Source organism: Chionomys nivalis, chromosome 8 (genome assembly GCF_950005125.1).
Source record: "Chionomys nivalis chromosome 8, mChiNiv1.1, whole genome shotgun sequence".
Taxonomy (NCBI): domain Eukaryota; kingdom Metazoa; phylum Chordata; class Mammalia; order Rodentia; family Cricetidae; genus Chionomys; species Chionomys nivalis.
In genome coordinates this window covers 3,944,399-3,958,764 of record NC_080093.1, presented here as the reverse complement: position 1 = coordinate 3,958,764, position 14,366 = coordinate 3,944,399, and the positions used below count along the sequence as shown (strand labels likewise).

Sequence of the window (14,366 nt, the reverse complement as noted above, 5' to 3'; positions counted from 1 at the left end):
TACAGTCATGTGGCTGCATGGATCAGTACAATGTTTGTGCAGTCGTGTGGCTGTGTGGATCAATCCAGTGTGTTCATGCAGTCACGTAGCTGCGTGGATTAATCCAGTGTTGTGAAGTCACGTGGTTGCGTGGGTTAATACAGTGTATTGTGTAGTCACGTGGCTGCGTGGATTAATACAGTGTATTGTGTAGTCACATAGCCACCATCATCTTTTATATGGAAACAGATACAGATCCCTTAAGTCACTTTGAAATAGACAATAAGAAGGTACTTGCTGCTCCGCTACTATGCTAACCAAGACTGTGTGTCCCACAACTCCTGGAAGACGACTCAAGTCACACATCAGCGTGCAGTGTGGGCCCCCTGAACATTGCCATAAGGAAAGGAAATGCTGTGTTTATAGTGCCCATCAGACTAAAGTCTTCAAGGCAGCTTGGTGTAGTCACAAACCTAGGGAAAAAGCGACCATCACTGTCGGGAGAGGAGACTCACAGAGGCTCTCAGAGCCCTGACTGCTGCTGTGTCCTGGGGCCTGGGTGCTCTGCGCTCCTAGCCTCCATTTGTCCACACTCCTTGCAATGTCAGGCTCTGACTGGCCCCCCTTCATGTACACAGGCATTTGCAGAAAGAGCTATGAGTGCTTCTTAAAGCAGAAAAAGTCACCAGCATCTCCATCCTGTCCCAGAAAACCCCAAAGGCATCCAGATGCATCCTTCCCCTCTTTGGAAATGAGTGGCACAGCAAGAAGTCAGGTTAAACACCGATCTTCCTCTGATTATCCTGGCTCATCTCAGCCTTTAAAGTACGGTTGCAAATGACGGAGACCTGCGTGTCAGCACTCACATTTAAATATAAAATAGAGGGCTGGATATCTCAGATGCCTAAATTACTATTAACCACATGCAAATACCAGCTCATGCATATCCTTTATATCTGAAGAGAATGAACGACTGCTTTGAAATCTTCCTTCTACAACCGTTGAGCTAGCTGATGCTTTCGAGGTATTCTAGGAGAAGAAACAAGGCTGTCGCTCTGGTAGTGAAGGGGAAGGGTGCGTTTGAAAATATCCAGGAACCAATAACGAGAACAGAAATGACATTTAAGTGTGGTCAGATACATGTCCATTCAAAGTATCACTTCCTAAAAGAAGTTCATCAAAACTATATTGCGATAGCCAAGCACGGTAGCACATGGTATAATCCCAGCACTCGGCAGGCTGATGCAGGACACCAGCCAAGAGTTCAAGGCCATCCTGGGCTACAGAGCGAATTTAAGGCAAGTCTGGACAGGTTAGAGAAGCTCAAAACAACAACCAATGTACGGTCAATGCTTCCCACATCGAGCACTTAAAAAACAAACAGAACAACAACTCTTCTGTGTTCCAAACATAACGGGTGCCTGGTTTTAAGCCTTGAAATAATTTGCCAAATTCCAGTCTAATTATGACCGAGATTCAAGTCAGCTATTGAGTTCTAGAAAAGAACTTTCTTCAGATTCCAGCTGGCAGCAAGTGGAGACTCCAGATAACGTCAAAATATGCCACAGAGTAGGAAGGGAGTCAATTAAAACAAAGGGGGGAAAAAGCTATTTTCTTTCTGGGTTTAGCCTCTAAATAATGCTTCTGTGGACAGCTTAGAGTGTAAGTTTTTCTGAAGTTTACCCTAACTTTCCTGGAAGCCAAAATGAAAATCCATTCTATGTGCAGTGCAAACAACAACAGAAGACCTTGAATTTATTTAAAAATAACACATTTGTTACCCCTACATGGCTTGAATATAGACCTATAGAGACCTTAAGTTACTGCAACTTTATTGCTATGGCCTCTTTCACTTGGAAAACCATACAATTATAGTTTTTTGACCAGATGTTACTATATCCTAATGACAGTGTATAGTGTTTGCATTAAAAGGGAGATTCTACCCTTGAGGAAGGCCCAGAGGGTGTCAAAGAATCTTCTGTAAACTCCAGGTGAGCTTATACTTCAGCAGGGGTGTGGGGAGAGGAAAGAAAAGTGAAGACAGATCCAGGTGTAGTGCCCGCATAGGGCGCTTACTATTCTAGCGTTTGTAGCGTTTATCTTCCAGTTAGAGTCTAAGGCAGATTGATAATCAATACAGAATTATGTTACCGGATTGTTAAGCCAGCCTGGGCTTTGAGAATGACTTTTACTGGAAACAGTTGCGAGCAGGTGAGGCCACATGAATTATTCATGGTCTACAGTGTGCCAACCCTGAACGCCATCACGCTCCTGACATGTGTGCGCGCCTCCTGACCAGTGTGCACATCTGAAGCCGACCCAGGCTCCTGAGTCCTCCAAGTGCTGGGGAGGACAGAGAGGACGGCAAAGCTGAGCTGACCGGAGGTGCTGCGGGCGACTCAGAGTCGGAAGCAAAGGAGGGAGGGAAAAAGCCACTGCTTCTGTGGCTTCACCCACTCCCTGCTCTCCAGAAACCAAAATAAGCCCCATGCTCTTGTCCTTCGGAGTCCGCAGTGATGACCATGGCTGTGGGTTTTGATGACTGTGACAGGCTGCCTCTGAGGCAGTCTGGGAGATGTAGTATTGGCCGCCAGCTGTGGGGGATGAGGTGACTCCCAAAGCCAGCCTTGCCAGGGAAGGAAGGTCCTCCTAAAACACGCCTGCAGAGAAAATATCGCAGGGGCACCATCCAAACTCCAACAAAACTCTCAGAAACACAATCCCAAGTGTTTGGCCATGGTTACTGAGGATGTCTTTAAAGTACCCAATGGATTGGCCTGCCCGGCTGCTGTGTACAAAACAGTCCCGTCCAGTCTAACACCCCGTGTTTATTAATATCTACCGATGCTGACATCTGAGTTACGCATTTTACGTATATCCACACTTTAGGAATACATAGATCATGTTGACATGTTAAAACAAGCACAAGATGTCTTTACCTCACGGAAAGAGCCCTGTTCCGTTCCTTCTCACTAAGGGTGCAGTCTCCCCCTAGACAGTATAAATGCCAAATTTACAAAACAGTGCTCAAACCTTGGCAGTTTTCGGAGACATGGCGAGGGTCTATGACTGCAGTCATTTCCAGGGCATTAACCTGTCCCAGCCTCTGGGTTTCGGCTTTGCTTCACCTGGCTCTGGCACTCAGAAGGACTGAGCCCACTCTTCAGAGGCTAGGCTGGGCCTGGCTCTCTCCCCAGGAGTCTGTGGGCTGAGTTAACTCAGGGAGGGGTGTGTAAGTGGGTGTGCTGCTGGCCCAGGAAGGACGGGGAGTTTCCTGTGTGAAGCTACACCTACACCTAGAGCTCTTCTCCAGCCTACCCACAGCCCAAGGACCGCTGGTAGAGCCTCTCAGATCACCAGACCTCACAAGGGGGCTGGCTGTCCCCAGAAGCTGCCCAGAAAGCACAGCAGGAATGTTCCTCGGATTTCACCCCACTTTTCACAACCCACCATCCCTGTCATTCACAGTAGCTCAAAGAGGAGAGAGCAAGAAAAGGACGATCCCCCTTCCCGCTCTACCAGACTCCCGCTTCCACCTTTCCCTAAATGAATTATCATCATAACCAGATGGGCTCTTATTACTCTTTATAATACTAGGATTTTAAAAATACTGCAACTGTAGAGACTCTTTTTCTAGCAGCTGCTCATCTTGGCTCTGGAAACTTCCCTGACAGAGCACAGGCGTGGGACTGGCTTTGAACCACATCCTAGCAGGTGTCTGATGGCTGAAAACAATGGCCTTATATGGAAAGGCACGCCCCTTGGTCAGGAATACCTGAGAACAGCGACTTTGTGTGGACAGGATTCCTCTCCCCTTAGTTAGCAACACCTGAGGCTGACTTGGATTACCTGGTTACTTCTGGACACCTCGGATTTTTACATGTTAGGAAAGTTATGGAGGCACAGCTTAAATGGGAGAGGACACTTAAGACAAACGCCCTCAGCATCAGATATGGGGATGGCCTAGGAGAGAGAGGGAGACAACACACTTGTTCTGGGTGGAAGGCAAGAACACCGCACTGCTTCAACAGGGACTCAAGCACCGGCCCTCATTCTGAGACATTAATCTAATGCAAAGGCCAGGGTCACTCACTGGGGAAAACCGACTCACTGAAACACACTGGTTAAACGCAAGTTTGATTAATTCAAGATTCCAGTTGCCCGTCTTCCTGCCGACTCGTTTGTTCTGCGGTGGCTCTGGTGGCTAGCCACATCCGTGGGTCCTCCATTCTCCCTTCCCTAGGGCAGGGCCACTGCCTGGGACTCAGGACCTCTAACAACATTCTCTTGCCGTGGTGAAGTACCCAGGTGCCAGACACAGGGCCATAACTGAATCCCTCACTGATAAACTGTCACCTGCAGAGCCACCACGCGTCAGCTGGCTCCAAACAGCCAGTTGCATTGATGGAAATCCGATTACACCTGCGGCCCGGCGTGCTCATGACAGTGGTTCCTTGTTTCAGACCTAATGTCTAATTCTGTTATTGTCAGCCTCTTGAGGGTCCTACCTCCTGAACACCCCAGAAGTCTGTTGCGGTTGCATTCTTTTTTCTGGATGGGTTTCGTTTAAAATATAAAGGAAGCTAGTCTCCTAAATCTCAAATTACCATTCCTAGATAATTTTAAGTGGAAAGGCAAGAGAGGGTGTGGCTGGGGTGATGGCCCAGGCAGTGATGTGCTTGACTCACAAGCTTGAGGGCCGGAGTTCCACCCTCAGAACCATGTAAAAAGCTGGGTGTAGCGGTGTGCGTGTGGCTCCATTGACAGCAAGAAGCCGGGTGGAGACAGGAGGATCCCTGGCACTCCTGGCCTGGCTAAGCTAGCCAACCTGGTGAGGTTTCAGGCCAAGGAGAGACTGACTCATACCAAATGGAAGGAGGTACCTGAGGAAGACACATGAGGTCATCCTCTGCCCTCTACCTGCTCACATACACACATGTGCACGCACACACATGCGCACACACACACATGCACACTGCACGCACACATATACACACACAAAATGAGAGAGTGGGGAGAGGAACAAAGTCTTGTATACCTCCTCAACTTTCTGGGGCGAAAACGGTTCTGGCTGAAAGTATGGCTTTTCTGCCCATCCTAAACAGGGGAACTGAGAACAGAGATCATTCAGTATGAGAAGTTACTTCCAGGACAGCAATTCCTCCCTGCTTAGCATCCTCCACATCTGACCTCTGTTGGACCAGAGATATTATCTGCTTGGCAATTTATTAGAATCAAAAAACTGTTAAAACACTCATCCACTTTGTAGTTAAATGACCATGGTATGCTACAAACCCAGAGACACAGCTGGGTGTCCCTGACCTGACGGGACCAGGTCACCTTTGAAGACAAGACAAAGTGCTTTCCTAAACCCTGCTCCTGCCACCGCCCCTGAGAAAGTGACTGTCACACGGTAAACACATCGGCGTGTGCTCAGTGGCACACCCACTTATCTTTGAGAAATGCTTGACTGAACATTGTTAAACAGGCTTCTTAGCAGGTTTGATATTAATGCACTTGTGATCCATATAACTAAGAGATGAAAAAGATAAGAAGCATTTCATAAATCTATTTGCCCAGAGTAGTTCTGAGCCTTGTGTAACTATTAACCACAGTTTGGTGGGTGCTATGCTAAAAAAACATGGGAAGGGATTTAAGAGAAACTTTACACTATAGTTCAAGAGATGAGAAGTCCTTAAAGGCCAAAGAACTGTGGGACTTGCCCAAAAATTTGAAGACACAATTTGAAAATCTTTCTGTGGGTGATGCTGGGTTTTGCCATTTGAAGGCTGTGATGGACCCTCGTGGTTCCTCCTGCAGACAGGTGTGGCCTGTGACCATGCTATTTCACCCTGGGGATCACATGTTACAAACAGCAAACCTGACAAGGATCGCATTAAAAGCCTAGGGTGACTTTGCAATTACAGAATAGAAGATGAAGTCAAGCAGAATGTGATTCACAATGGGATGAGCTGTGAGTGAGGGAAATATCTCCCATCTCAGTAATGAAGCAGCCGCAGGGTCCCTTGCTTCATCTTTCAAACTAAGCAGGAGAGACAGAAACCCAAAACAAATCGAATTTTGTAAGAAAAAAATGACTGCACTGTGAAACTAAATTTATTAAAATGTCATATTTAATAAGGAAGAAGGACCTTCTAGACCTTTCAAGAAAGATAGAGGGGGAAAAAGTCCTGGAGTGTCATTTCCTCTGAACTTGGGTTCAGTGATGTCCAGCCCTAAGCCCTGGTGAGCAGCTTCGACTGGAGCTCAGCTCTGAGGATTCAAGAGATGGGTGTAGTGATACTGTGTTTGTGTTTCACCACATAAAGCTTGCCTGAAGATCACAGTGCAGAGCTAAGCCACTAGAGGCCAGGCTGTGGTGGCACACACCTTTAATTCCAGTACTTGGGAATACCACACCTTTTATTTCAGCACTAGGGAGGTGGAGACAGGAAGGGATATGGCTGGGCCGAGAGAGGAATGTAAGATAGGAGGAGACAGGAGCTCGGGGCAGCCTAAGGATGCAGTCTGAGGATGCAGTCTGGGGATGCAGTCTGGGGATGCAGTCTGAGGATGCAGTCTGAGGATGCAGTCTGGGGATGCAGTCTGAGGATGCAGTCTGACGATGCAGCTGAGGATGCAGTCTGAGGATGCAGTCTGAGGATGCAGTCTGGGGATGCAGTCTGAAGATGCAGTCTGGGGATGCAGTCTGAAGATGCAGTCTGGTGATGCAGTCTGAAGATGTAGCTGGGGATGCAGTCTGAGGAGGCAGTCTGAGGACGGAGTCTGAGGATTGGTAGAGACAGGATCGCCCCTTGATTTGGTAGCAGGAAGAACTCTCTAGTGACCGGCTGCACTATTTCTCTAATCTCTCAGCTTTAACCCCGATATCTGACTCTAGGTTTTCTTATTAATACTAATTAGAATTTGTGCACAGATAGGTTTCAAGGGCTGAAAGGATCATGTTGAGGCCCCACACCTCAACGGACCTAAAACTAAGAAGAGTCTGTGGTGCACAAGTCTCGCTCCATCGGTAGACCCGGGGGCTACTCTTCATCTCCTAACAGAGCCATGAGGCCAATTCTGAGACTGGACCACACACTTATGGATGTTACTAAGATGTCAGCCCCTACTGTATATGTCTCTATGTATCTTGGCTTCCTCAACTGCAAGCTGAACTGTCTCAGTTTTATTCTGAGATTACATTTGCTGAGGTCTTGTCTAAAGATCCTTTCCCCCTTCCTCCCCATCTTCCCCCCTTTCTTCCCTGTGTTGGGGATAGAACCTAGAGCCTTGCCCATGCTGTCTTCACTTCCTGCACCCAGCAGGCCAGCCCACACTGTTTCTTTAGAACACTTTGAAGTAGGAGCCATCATCACCTCCTCTGTAAAACTGATGCAACTAAAAGAGAGAGAAGTTAAAGATTTCTCATGGTCACTATAAACACGGGCTTAGACACAAGCAGTAAGAATCTGGCAGCTTGCCTGAGGTAAAGACCATTATTAATGTCCTTTTTTTGTTTTTGTTTTGTTGTTGTTGTTTTTGATTTTCAAGGCAGGGTTTCTGTGTACCTTTGGCTGTCCTGGAACTCACTATGAGGACCAAGCTAGCCTCAAACTCAGAGATCCACCTGCCTCTGCCTCCTGGGTGCTGGGATTAAAGGTGTGCGCATCACCATACCTGGCTCATTATTAATGTCCCTTTAACAGAGGAGGAAAGTAAACCTCAAGAAAAAGTTAAAGTTTCCGAGGTCACCGCTTTGAGATGAAAGAGTAAGGACTTGAACTTGGGTCCCTGCAGCTTGATCACCGCTGCAGTGAGGTGTGATGGGCAGAGGGCTCCATACCTCCATCTCAAAGCTTGCATGTAAAGTTCCGCCGAAGGACCACACACAGGCGGTGATCAGCGTCAGTGCCGATGTTCGTGGCTGCAAGGCTTTGTGTACCGAGACTACCCACAAGATGCGCTTGGTCAGAGGATGTGCTCACCGTCTCTCCTGGGAGGCTCAGCAGACTCTAGGTTTCTACACCTGCCCCTTGCAGCAACGTCATCCTGCCCTGGCTCTTAGGTCCCACCATTAGAGACAAATAAAAGCACTTTGTGTTTCCCGCACAAACAATAGACACTCTCTTCAGTGTCTCTTGTCATAAATAAGATGTGGGCATAGTCGAATCATTCTGTGCCTGGGAAGGTTATAGGAAAAGAACATAAATTACTGACAAACAAAGAGATTCTACTTTTGTCCATGAAAAATGGGCAAATATTGAGCAAATCAGCATGACTTGCTAGAGTGTGGGTTTTTATAACTTGTACATGAATTACATTTTCATTTGCCTTGTGAGTGACACATGACAAGAGCAAATGCTCCTGTGGAAGCTCCTCCCTGGGGAATGCATGGGTGCTGGTGACACCGTGCCCAGAGAGCTGCACTTTATGCTGGCTTTCTTTGCTGATGAGGGGTAGGGGACAGAAGAAAACACCCGAAGACTCATACCTGCTGTGGAAATGCTACCACATCACCCCGTCTCTCCACATCTTTACCTCAGCATTGCTCACAGCATTTCCAGAACCTTCTCTTTGGAAGTTGTGTTCAGAGTTAATAAGAAAAGAACATATTTTGGTTTCCCATGAGCCGACAATGCCGGTTCACCTTCCCAGGGCATGCTGGAGGACTTTACGTTCAATACTCTGCATTTCCTTGTCTGTCTAACAAACTCACTGGCAGTAAAAAAAACCTTCAAGTCCAGTCTCTAATGAGAGAACCGTTTTTATGGTCTCAAGCCCACTAATTACCCAGAAGACTTTTCCTATTGACTTTGGAAACTCACGACGTCTTATCTCTGTTTACATTCAGATCTGTCTCTCCCGAGAACATCATTTCCTCCCTCCACCAAAGGGAGCTGGACTAGTCACAGCATCACACAGGGAGTCAGGGTCCAGAAAGTTAGAGCAAACAATCCTCCGACTCTGCTCCCTCCCATGAGTTTACACATTTTCCCTCAAAGACTTCCAAACAAGCAAGTTAAAAAAAAAAAAAAAATCCTGCAATCGAGCCTTACAAAAAAGCTAAGACTGGCGCTGCCTTCCTGGCCATGTCCAGGGTCCCTAATCACCTTGACCCACCATGGTCAAAGACAAAATTATATTTAGAGCTGTTGCAAACCATGGCCACATGATACCCCTGCAGGCTGCTGGGAGCCAGAGGGAGGGTTTCTACCACTAAAGCCAACTATTTGATAGATAAGCACCGGGAGGCTGTTCAAGATAAACCACGGAAGAATGGTGGATTCTAGGCTCCACCCCAGCCTCTGCCTGAGACATTTCAGCTCTTGTATTTTATCTTCTGGGCCTCCAGTTAGGTCTTTATTTGAAGAAAAGGCTCATGAACACGCCCCAAATTACTCCCATCTTGCCCAGTCTGTTCATTTTAGAACAAAGGAAGATGGTGGTCAATAAGCAGACAGAGGGTCCAGAGTGAGTGATCCAGGCAGGGTTTCCAACAGCCCCAGGCTCTGAGCAACACCCAGCAAAGTGTGTGCTCTTCCCAAATCACCAGGTTCACAGCCTGGTGGACAGACGCTCATCCTACCCATCATGCACTGCAGCTCTGTGTATGCCATGGTAGCAGTCACTACTAGTAGTACCACAAATGCTTTAGTGAAATGCTAGAGAAAAGGCTAGAGGCAGAGAGCCCTGCTGATTCAACACAAGAAAGGCAGGCGTTCTGAAGTTCAATGCAAATCAATCGCAAATCGTATTTGGTTGATGAAAGCTGACTTTACTGTAAAATTAGGACAGAAGAAGGTGGAAGGGTCGTGGACCCGGTAACCCAGGCTCTTACAGGCCACCTTCTTAAAGTTTTGTTTTGTAGTCAAGCACAGCCAAGCTGCCTGAGTGGGGTCTAGGTCAGTGCCACTCAGAGAGTCTCCCCAATTACCTGCTTTCTCCTGTTGGTCTCCAGGGCAGTGTTATAGAGTCTGTGTGGGTTGTTGATTGTTGAAGGAGGCAGGAGGTCCAGCTCAGTGTGGGTGGCACCGTCCCTAGGCAGTTGGTCCTGAGTTGTATAAAGTGGTCCATTAGTTATCCCTCAGCATTCTTCAGGGTTTCTGCTGGTCTAGGCTGTGAGTCCGTTCCTATATTGCTGTGTGTATAGAAGCAGGCCTGCCTTCAAGTTCCTAGTTGAGTTTTCATCCTGACTTCCCTCAGTGAGGTTGTGATCTGGAATTGTAAGTGGAAATAAACCCTTTCCAACCTGCGGTGCTTTTAGTCCACGTTCTCACAGCAACGGGACGAAACCAGAACATGGGGTAAGAATTTAGTGAGCAGTTTCTGATACACAGTGATATTCATAAAAATGCTATTAGTATTCCTTTAAAGTATTTAGATACTATACAAGGAGGTGGGGGAAAGGAAAACAGCAAGAGCTTGGCCAGTTTTAAACAAAAACTAAAAGTTTTGGGAGGGCCCCACTGCTCACAAAGAAGACACACAGTAACATTGCCTTCACCTAGAAACTCAGAATCTTAAAAATGCAGAATCTTAACCTCCAACCCCACTTTCCTGAGCCAGATCAAAGTCTCCTGGGAATTTCTGTGTGTCTCCTGGTGGCATCTAGAGGGTTGAAGGGCTGCAAGTCAAAGGACTAAGGCTTCGTCCTGTAGGCAGTCTCTGAGCTAAATCTCATAGCCCTTCGTGGTTGTAAGAAGAAATCAGGTGTTCCTCTCCGGAGACAGAACAATCCTTCAGAAGGCATCTCCAGCGACTGACCCACTTGTTAGCAATAGCAGTGATTTAAAAATATCATCACCACACTTATTACTTGTGTCAAACACTTGTTGAGCCTTTGAAATGCTCAGGGATTAACGAGAATGCTCTCCATATGATCTTATTAATACTCACACTAACCTTTCAGGTGCCGTTACCATCCCTATTGTAAAGATTTGAATATGTGTATATTATATGTATGCATACATGTCTGTGTGCACAGGCGAACAAGCACCCATGGGGGGAGGCCAGAGGCAATTGATGCCTCCTGAAGCTGTGAGTCACCCTACAGGTGCTGGGAGCTGAACTTCAATCCTCTGCAAGAGTAGGACAGGCTCTAAGTCACTGAGGAATCTCTCCAGCCCCTGTACCCATTTTACAGATGAGTAAAGAAGGATGCTTAAAAGAAATCCCACACTAGCTCAGAATTGAGTATAATAGAGGGTTATTTATTTAGGGGTAGACTCACAGATCACAGTCCTCTGCTGGAATGGGGAACAGCAACCAATCCTACAGCCAGAAAAGAGGCCAGATGCGTGCTTTACATCGGCATAAAGAGTATAAGAGGCCATGCCCCAAAGGCTACCGGTGGTAGGAATTCCTACAGCAGGTGAGGATGTAAGAGATTCAAGGGGCCTACATTGCTGCTCAAGGCCAACTGGATGGGAAAAGAGGTCTTTCTGAAGCGCTCTGTGGTACAGGTTCAAGCCATACACCCACAACATCAAGACAGGTCTCTGTGAGGTGGGGAGCAGTAGGGGTCCCACTGGGGTAAACACAACAGACACAGACAGAGAACAAGGAATACAGAGTCACCAACCCGAGGTTTATGTCACAGGTAGGACCCTTAGGATTTGAGACACTGTGGAATTAGAGTTCTGCCTATGACCTCTGAGATGGGAGCTCCAGCACACAACAGAGGGAGGTGAAGCTTCGCACTGACACACTCAAGGGCTGTGATCCCAGAACTCAGAGCCTGTTAGACCGTTGGGTTCTTTGCCTCACCAGAATGCAGCCTCTTACCAGCGTTGCTGGAGGCAACTGGCCCTCATTATCGTGTCTCAGCTTACATCTTACACAATGCTATTTTCAAATACCTCTGAATTTCTCTTCATTTCAGCTGCCATGATTCTATATTCAACTTTAATAGCCACACAGCTAACAACTTGGCGAGATTAAAATCTCTCCCCCAGGTCCAGTAAGATGGTGGAGAAGTTGCTGGCCACCAAGCCTGATGATCTGGGCTTGATCCCTGGGATCCCATGTGGTAGAAGGAGAGAACCAGTTCCCACATGTTACCTTCTGAGTTCCACATGTGTGTTGTGGTACATGCACCCCATCTCAAACGCACACAAAAACCTCTCCTTTAGATCTCCACTGTGCAAAGAAAGTCAAAGAAACAGGTTTTAGAATCAGCAACCAGGATCTGTCCAGGTCTCAGTGAACACATTTTCCTTTATCTCCTTTGCCCGTAGAGCGATGCTGGAAAAGCAACGGCAATCAACCAAGGACATTCTAACAGTTTGCTAGGCTGCTCTGATAAAATGCAGCAGGCTGGACGGCTTAGGCAACAGAGATCCACCTCTTACAGTTCTGGAGGCTGGAGGCTGAGGTTGAGGGATTGGCATGTTTGCTTCCAAAACTTCCCTTGACTTGGGGATGACCACTGTCCTCCTTAGCTTTATTGCCAGTTTGTGACGAAGTGAAGTGGGCCAGGAAGAGGGGTGTCTCACCTTTGAAGACTTGCCTCCATCAGACTGTGCTCTGGCCATGTCTGTGAGAGACTGGCTGTTGTTTTTATCTAATTTGACTCTGTTTACCAATAAACACTAGGCAGTCAGATGTTGGGTGAAAACCTCCTAGATCAGAGAAGCTGAGAAGCAACCGGCTGATCTTCCTTTTCAGCTGGAGACCCAGCAAGAGAGCATCTCTCTATCCATCCCAAACCAAAAAGGCCTGTGGATCTCTAAGTCCCTCCCTACTCCTTCCTGTGCGTCTATCTGTCTTCCCAGGTCCTCCATACTCTCTATGGCTAATTCTTGGAAACTAGTTGCTGGCTCCACCTCCTGATCCAAGGTTAATTTTATTAACACAGGTCTCAGGGGTTCACAGTATGATCAAATATCGTACAACCACTTACTCGGCTGATGACTGATGTGGGAAGACCTGGCCCACTGTGGGCGGCACCATCACTATGCAGGTGAACCTGAGCTGTGTAAGAAAGCTGGCTAAGCATAGGCCAGCGAGCACCATTCTTCCGTGATTTCCACTGCGGTCCCTGCCCTGACTACTCTCGGCAGTAGACTGTGATCTAGAAGCACAAATCCTCTCCTCCCTGAATTTGCTTTTGGTCAGAATGTTTTATCACAGCAATAGAACAGCCAACTAAGACCCCACCTAGGCACTGTGACCCTTTACAATGCCACAGAACAACTAACCAAGATCCCACCTGGGCACTGTGACCCCTTACAGTACCCCAGAACAACCAAGACCCCATCTAGGCACTGTGACCCCTTACGGTACCCCAGAACAGCCAACTAAGACCCCACCTAGGCACTGTGACCCTTTACAATGCCACAGAACAACTAACCAAGATCCCACTTAGGCACTGTGACCCCTTACGGTACCCCAGAACAACCAAGACCCCCTCCTAGGAACTGTGACCCCTTACGATGCCCCAGAACAACCAACTAAGACCCCTCCTAGGCACTGTGACCCCTTACGGTACCCCAGAACAACCAAGACCCCACCTAGACACTGTGACCCCTTACGGTACCCCAGAACAACCAACTAAGACTCCACCTAGGCACTGTGACCCCTTACGGTACCCCAGAACAATCAAAGACTCCACCTAGGCACTGTGACCCCTTACAATGTTCCTCACTGTACATACACAGACAGTGGCTCTGCCTCTGTTTGGATCTTGCTTCTCCCTTTTTAGGAGAGGGGTAAGGACATTAGTAACATTGGATGAATGTCCTCACAGTCCTCTTTAGATAAATGACCTCATCTCCGAGCACGGTGGTCTCCTGATGCTCTGAGAGTTAGGGCTCGGGCATGTGGGTTGGTGGCCTGGGTAACACAATTCGATCATAATGGATTCTGAATGACTTTTCACCCATCAGGGTGATAGCCCAGGGCCACATAAGGCTTCTCTTGTTGTCTAGGTTCAGAGAGAAGGCTCAGGACAGTCAGTTTCTCACGACTCAAGCCTCGGGTACTGGAGGAGAAAGGATTCAGAAAACCCATCCTTCCCTTCTCTTTTCTCCTGTATGGGGTCAGAGAAAAACAGTTCTCAGCTTCCCCATAACCAACACGACCCACCTTCCTCCCGACACCCTCACATCTCAGCTTATGTAAGGACATTTCTTAGGAGGACAGTTTCTTTCTTTTTCTTTTTCTTTTTTTTAAATTTAAGTGGCGCTTATAAAATAGTCTGAGTCAGAGACACGAACAGTTACTGAAAAGTGCAGTGTGGAATGAAGAGCCCTAGCGTGGCAGCTCCCAAGACCGCAGCTACCTTGGGGCAAACGCTGTGCTGTAGCATGGTGAGCCGCCCTGATGAGCGGGCACTCGGCTTTACAAACAGCTGTCCTGCCCAGCAGCAGTGACGAGATGGAACC

General features: G+C 47.6%; 1 protein-coding gene across 3 annotated transcripts in view; it reads right to left on the bottom strand.

Moving 5' to 3' along the window:
• Ablim1 (actin binding LIM protein 1) overlaps positions 1–14,366 on the bottom strand; it is a 281,482-nt gene that overhangs the window by 201,898 nt on the left and 65,218 nt on the right. The window contains exon 1 of one of the 3 annotated variants that reach the window (XR_009057580.1): positions 9,917–10,009. The exons of 1 other annotated variant lie outside the window; for it this stretch is intronic. Coding sequence is in view for 1 of the 2 variants with exons in the window: in XM_057778252.1 (XP_057634235.1) it covers positions 3,013–3,058 (46 nt within the window). In the remaining variant the exon portion in view is untranslated. Of the gene's footprint in view, positions 1–3,012; positions 3,087–9,916; positions 10,010–14,366 lie in introns of those variants that run through there. One more of the 3 variants, XM_057778252.1, reaches the window with a different exon arrangement.